At 45.7% G+C, this 6,000-nt stretch overlaps 1 protein-coding gene across 4 annotated transcripts in view; it reads left to right on the top strand.

The window, feature by feature from the left end:
- Window positions 1–500: 500 nt before the first annotated feature.
- Window positions 501–6,000, top strand: part of MICALL1 (MICAL like 1) — a 108,646-nt gene continuing 103,146 nt past the window's right edge. For 2 of the 4 annotated variants that reach the window (XM_033929560.1, XM_033929561.1), the window contains exons 1-2: window positions 713–1,007; window positions 5,248–5,296. In XM_033929560.1, the coding sequence (XP_033785451.1) occupies window positions 865–1,007; window positions 5,248–5,296 (192 nt within the window). In that variant the 5' untranslated portion in view covers window positions 713–864. Of the gene's footprint in view, window positions 545–712; window positions 1,008–5,247; window positions 5,297–6,000 lie in introns of those variants that run through there. The other 2 variants (XM_033929562.1, XM_033929559.1) reach the window with 2 other exon arrangements.

Raw genomic sequence — 6,000 nt, 5'->3', positions numbered from 1 at the left:
TGGACCCAAATTGTGGAATTCTTTACTTGGTGGTTTAAGAATTAGTATATGTACTGCAGTGTTTAGTAAGTAGCTTCAATGCATTTTTTTTTCAGCAGGCTTCTTCTGTATATTTATCATAATTGGAACTACATGGCAGATGGAATAACAGAATTAGCCTTTACAGGGAACATGATAGGCAAGATTTTAATTAATCAGTAGTTGTTTATGGTAAGAACATATTATGTCTGTTTTTATTTGCATTCTACTATGTATCTTGCTCTATGTGGAGCAAGTTATATATGTGTGGCATTTTACACATTAACAATTTCTTATCGGCGTATAAAAAAAAAGAGATAGTGTGAGTTTCAGTGCTTAAACTCCAGGTTGTAACTCGCCTAAGATCATCTTGGGAGATGGGGTGAGTCAGTGCCGGAGATGTTATTTGGTCCCATTTATTTAAGGCCACGAATCATTAGGGAACGCCCCCCAGGCTTAAAGTTTAATGCATTTGCCTAGGCCCGAAATAGTGAAAATATATATAGAACAGAAAAGAGCAGCTTTGGTGAGAGACAAATACAGTAACCGTATACAAAAATAATAAAAAAGCGAGGGGGGCAGTTTGTAGCGGTGGGTGGCGTGAGGCCTTCACTGGTTACTGAGGGGTGTGTATGTGTGTGTACCGCCCCGGGGTTGGCTGAGGTGATTTGGGCGGCGTCGAGAGGCCTGTGCTTGCGGGGGTTCGCCGGAGAGAGGGGAGGGAAGAGGAGGAGCCGACGGCAAAGGGAGGAGGAAGAGGAGGCGGCGGCGCCGCCGGGCAATGAATGAGGCGAAGGCCGGGGAAGAGGGAGAGGAGGAGGAGAGCGGGGCCGTGACGGGGCCGCCATGTCGGCGACGCGGGCGCTGCAGGAGTGGTGCCGGCGGCAGTGCGAGGGCTACCCCGGCGTCGAGATCCGTGACTTGAGCGCCTCCTTCCGAGACGGCCTGGCCTTCTGTGCCCTGCTGCACCGCCACCGCCCCGACCTCATGTGAGTACCGGGGAGGGAATCGCTCTGGGAGTGACCTCCGCAAGGGTCGCGAAGAGGCTGGGGTGGGGCCACTGGATACCTGTGACCGACTCCCAGCATCTTCCTCCAAATACCGAGCAAGCTCCTTCGCTCCGTCCGGCCACTCCAAGGGTCGTTTCTGTCGAGTTTCTGTCACAGGAGCTCAGTCAAGGGCAAGAATTCAAGTCAGGTTGGGATAGGTGAAAAAAAAAAAAAATTGCTAAGCGGTCTGAGGGAGCACAGTAGGGAGGGACTGTAACAAGTAGTTTCCTCCATCTAAAACTGCCTCTGTCACATACAAGGGAAGGGCAAAGAGGTTGCATTTTATTTTTTGGTCAGAGGTGAGGTTCTAATCTGTACCATCCCATCATCTTTGTTTACCACTGGAGAGTGAAGGGTCTACAGTATAGCAAACTTCTCAACATCAGTATTCTTACTAGTTACAGTAAAAGAGATCAAAGACACTGCAGGCTAGAACATTTACATAGTCATTTATATATTCCATGGACATGTGAAATTAGATAACGTTTTAAGGGTTCTTGATGACAAACTGGTAGCATATTCTTGCTCAGATGTCTCCTTTTAAGAAATAGCCAGTGCAACTGATCTGTCTTCTGTCCAGCATCCATATTTACTGAGGAATGGGAAGAATGGGAAAGTTCGCTTTCTTCAGCTGCCAGTGGAAGAGTTTGAGACCTGGTACAGCAGGCCCAAACTTCCTCCAGCCAGAAAAGCCATGGGGGTTTAAGAGATTAGTAAATAAACAGCAAGTATTTCAATCTTTCCTGAAATGGAAGGGGGTGAAAAAGCAGCACAATTCCAGGGTTCATATGGACTTAGATAAACCAAGCCTCCCTGTATGTCAGCATTTGCCTGTGTATAGCAGAGTCTTAGGTGGGTAGGCTGAGCTCTCTGATGCCCGACAAAGGTGTTATTTATATACAGGCAGTAGTGTAGTGCTTATGGTTGGCGCCCATCATCGCTTTGCTCTCCACTCTTCCCTGTCACTTGAACACCCCCCCATACTTCCTCACTGTGTTAGTGCCCCCCTCCCCCACGTACCTCTTGAAATGTTCACCAGCATAAGCAGCATCTTCTATACACTGCTCTCGCTGGCCTCAGCACCCTTTTGGTTCCACAACCAGGAAATGGACTTTAAAAGGGAGCCAAGGCCAGCATGAGCAGTAAGTGGAAGATGTTGCTTGCGCTGGTGAACATTTAAAGAGGTATACAGTGGCAGAAAGGAGGAGAGGCGCCAGTGACCAGCCTTCGTGAAGATGGCGCCTGGAGCGGTCTACACCCCCTCATACTATACAGGAGAGAATGATTTGGCAGCCAAAGAAGGGGACTGAACTGGAAGTTCAGTCAAATGTGTGGCTTTAAAATATGGGTATTGTGAATTAGAAGAGTGGCAACAATTTTGAATCACAGCTACAATAAATGAATTTACTTTTCACTCAAACAGGATTCAGATACCCTTTACTGTTAATGTACAGAATTACAGAGACAGGTGTGGATGGCCTGGATAAACTGAAACCCAGGGAGAGTCAGACACTGCAAAGTGATTCCTCTTGGATTAAATCTTCTCACCATGCAACATTACCTTGACTGTGTTATCGCTGGTTTGACCTGCGACTTTCAGAGAAGTCTAAAATGGCCTTTGAAATATAATGGAATGGGTCTAGTGCAGGGGTGCCCACACTTTTTTGGCTTGCAGCTGCTTTTAAAATGACCAGGTCAAAATGATTTACCAACAATAAAAATATTAAACATATAGCCCCTCTTTTACTACGGTGTGCTAGCCGATTTAGCGCGCACCAAGTGCTAATGCGCCCATTATATTCTATGGATGTGTTAGCATTTAGTGCGCTTTAAATTGGTTAGCGCGCCTTAGTAAAAGACCATATATATATATATATATATATATATTTATATATACCGAGTGCACCTCTTCTGTCCTCCAGACCTCATTCCATTCCCCAACCAACATCTCTTTCTGTCCCTCCAGTCCAACTTTTCTTCCTCTCTTCTCCACCCCTATTGGCAACATGTCTCCCTCTCTCTCCCTCCTCTGTTATGATCTTGCATTTCTCTGTTCTTCCTCAGGGTTTCTCCCCCTCTGTCTCTTCTGTCTGCACCTCCCACAGTCCAACATCTGCCCCTCTCTCTTCTGCCTCCCCTTTGTTTCAGGTTTCTCCCTCTCTCTATCTTCCTTCTGCTAACATTTTGAGTCCTTCCATCTTTGGTCCAGGTCTTTGTCTTTCTCACTAGTCTCTTTGTCTTCCCCCTCCCCAGGGCCTGGCACCTCTCTCCTCGATTCAGGGTGTTTCCCTTCTCTAACGGTAGTTAAAGTTTCAAGTTTATTAGGTTTTTATATACCGCCTATCAAGGTTATCTAAGCGGTTTTACAATCAGGTACTCGAGTATTTTTCCCTATCTGTCCCGGTGGGCTCACAATCTATCTAACGTACCCCTCTAGTAGTCCAGGATCTGCCCTGTCTTCCCCCTCCCTTTTGGTTCAAGGCTGCTTTCCCGCCCCTCCTCGAGGTCCTTTTGTCTTCCCCCCACCCCGATCCAGCATCTCTAAGGCAACCCCCATTCCGATGGGGCCCTCACGATGGACACAGTCTTACCCTGACTTGGGGGCCTTACCTCCGCTGCTTCCCTCAGACTGGATCATTGTGCAGTCCTTGCCTCCATTCTTCCCTCTGGGCCTAACTACCACAAGTTCAAAGTAATTACGGCAGGCTGCCGTCATCATCTGTAGCACGTTCCCTCTGCTGCAGTCTTGCTCCTCCTCTGACGTCAGGGGCGGGACCGCAGAGGGAACGTGCTACAGAGGCTGACAGCAGTCTGCTACATTTGCTCTGCAGGCTTCCGTAATTACTTTAAAAGTAAGACAGTGACCATGGGGGAATGTGCTATGGAGAACACTGGCTCTGCGATCTACTGGCATTGCCTTTGTGATCGACCGGTAGATCGCGATGGACATTTTGGGCACCCTGTTTTGGTCTAGTGGGACAAAATCCTTCCTAGAGTACACAGTTAAGTGAAGTGTACAAGTTGTGCAAGGAGTCATGGGTTACATTAAAACTAGGTCACAATTTAAAAATATGATTTGTGACCTAACTATGAATTTATGTTTGGCTTGAACTCTTCCTAGAGGCCCAGAGATCTTTTTTTGTTCACAAATTATTTTTCTGTTGATTTTAATTGTATGGATCAGAGTATTTCCAGCTAAGTACTCCTGTGAACACTGCTCCCAGTAAGCTGAGTGAGAGTCCTTCAACTGCATTACTGCCAGTGGGGGAATGGTGCTTCAGTATAGTGTTTTCAGTCACTAGTGAGAGGCAGATTCCCTGGAATACTACAGAGCTTTCCTGCCCCTGACTACTGAAAATGTGATAGTGAAACAGCACACCTAAAAGATGATGATCACATCAGTGGCACACTGAAACTCCAGTTCATAGATGAACAAAAAAAATCCCTTTATACATTGTTCATTATTGCTGAAAATGATGCAAAGAAAGGTGGTGACTGCTGGGTGGGAAAGAGCAGGCTTGCAACATTTCCAGTTGGAACTGGTGGCAACACTGAGCATTGTGGGTAATGATGAAGCAGAAAGGATTAGCTATGTGGATTTCAGGTATCTGATTTCCTATTCTGTTCTCTGCTCTGCTCTCCCCAGCCCACAGGTACACATTTACATGGTGGTTAAGGAAAGTAAGGACTTGCTGTCTGTCACATTTTTGGTGACATGCCTCTCGGCTCTTGTTTCCCGACTCACTGGTTGAGAACCACTGGCTTAGAGGAAATAGTCTGAGATTTTTTACTTATTTAATTTTTTTTTTTTTTTTGAGCTCCTCTGCCCTCAGCATAATTTGTACTGAATTAGAAAATTCTTCCATCTCTAATTGCAATAGCAGAATAGTTAAGCCAGGCCTAGATTTAAGCATAGGCAACAGAGGCAGCTACCTAGGTTACCAGATTTTGAAAGCACCAAATACTGTAGTTGACCTAAACAGAAACTTGATTCTGCTTGCTCTATGATCTCTGAGGAACCTCCTTTCCCCATCACTCTCTGGTCCTCTGGGCTCTGTACAGAACAAAAGTAAAAGAATATCACCAAATTGTTTTGCTAATAAAGAAAAACTTTGATGCAGTAGGCATGCTCATATGCCTCACTTTTTTTCCATTCTGTCAATTTTTTTTTCTTTTTCAGAGACTTTAACTCGCTCTCCAAAGAAAATGTGTATGAGAACAATCGACTGGTGAGTTAAGAACTGGGGAATAAATTTTGAAAAATGGCTTTTTAAAATGTTCTTTTCAGCGTGGCTAGTGACAACACCCTGGAAATGCAGGATTGCATCTCAAGTACAGCTTATTCCATAGGGAAGAGGGAGTCTCAGTTGTCACTCAGTGATGACACTTAACTGGTGGACTTGAGCAAACTTGTGATATTCTTTAGTGAGCCACAAGACTGCGATGTCCATAGGAGCCAACTTTTCAAAATGATTGAGGTGTTCAACTCGGCACATACAGTAGTCCCCTGAAATTTGCGGGGGTTCTGTTCCAGGAGCACCCACGAAGTTTGAAAAACCGCAAATCAGTTTAGAAGCGGATCGGAAGTGGGAGAGGGCTGCAGGGGCGGCAGCAGGCACTGAAAAAAAGGTTGATGTCCTGCAGAATCGTCCTTAGTAATTTCTGACTGCCTCTTTCGGGAACTAAAGTCAGGCTACACCAATCAGGAGCTGCTTTGACATGCTATCTAGCGCATCAAAGCAGCTCTTGTTTGGTGTAGCCTGACTTTAGTTCCCGGAAGAGGCGGTCAGAAAATACCGTGAATGACTGAGTCTGCAATTTGTGAACCGTGAATTTGCAAGGGTTTACTGTTTTACCATGTCTGTAAAAAGAAAAATAAGTATGGCAGGGTCATGGGCATAGCTAGCCAGCTCATATTTAGATGTAGAACACA

The sequence above is a fragment of the Geotrypetes seraphini genome, chromosome 2, assembly GCF_902459505.1.
Source record: "Geotrypetes seraphini chromosome 2, aGeoSer1.1, whole genome shotgun sequence".
In the NCBI taxonomy this organism is placed as follows: domain Eukaryota; kingdom Metazoa; phylum Chordata; class Amphibia; order Gymnophiona; family Dermophiidae; genus Geotrypetes; species Geotrypetes seraphini.
Note: the sequence above shows the minus strand (reverse complement) of the source record. Positions and strands in the feature narration are given on the sequence as shown.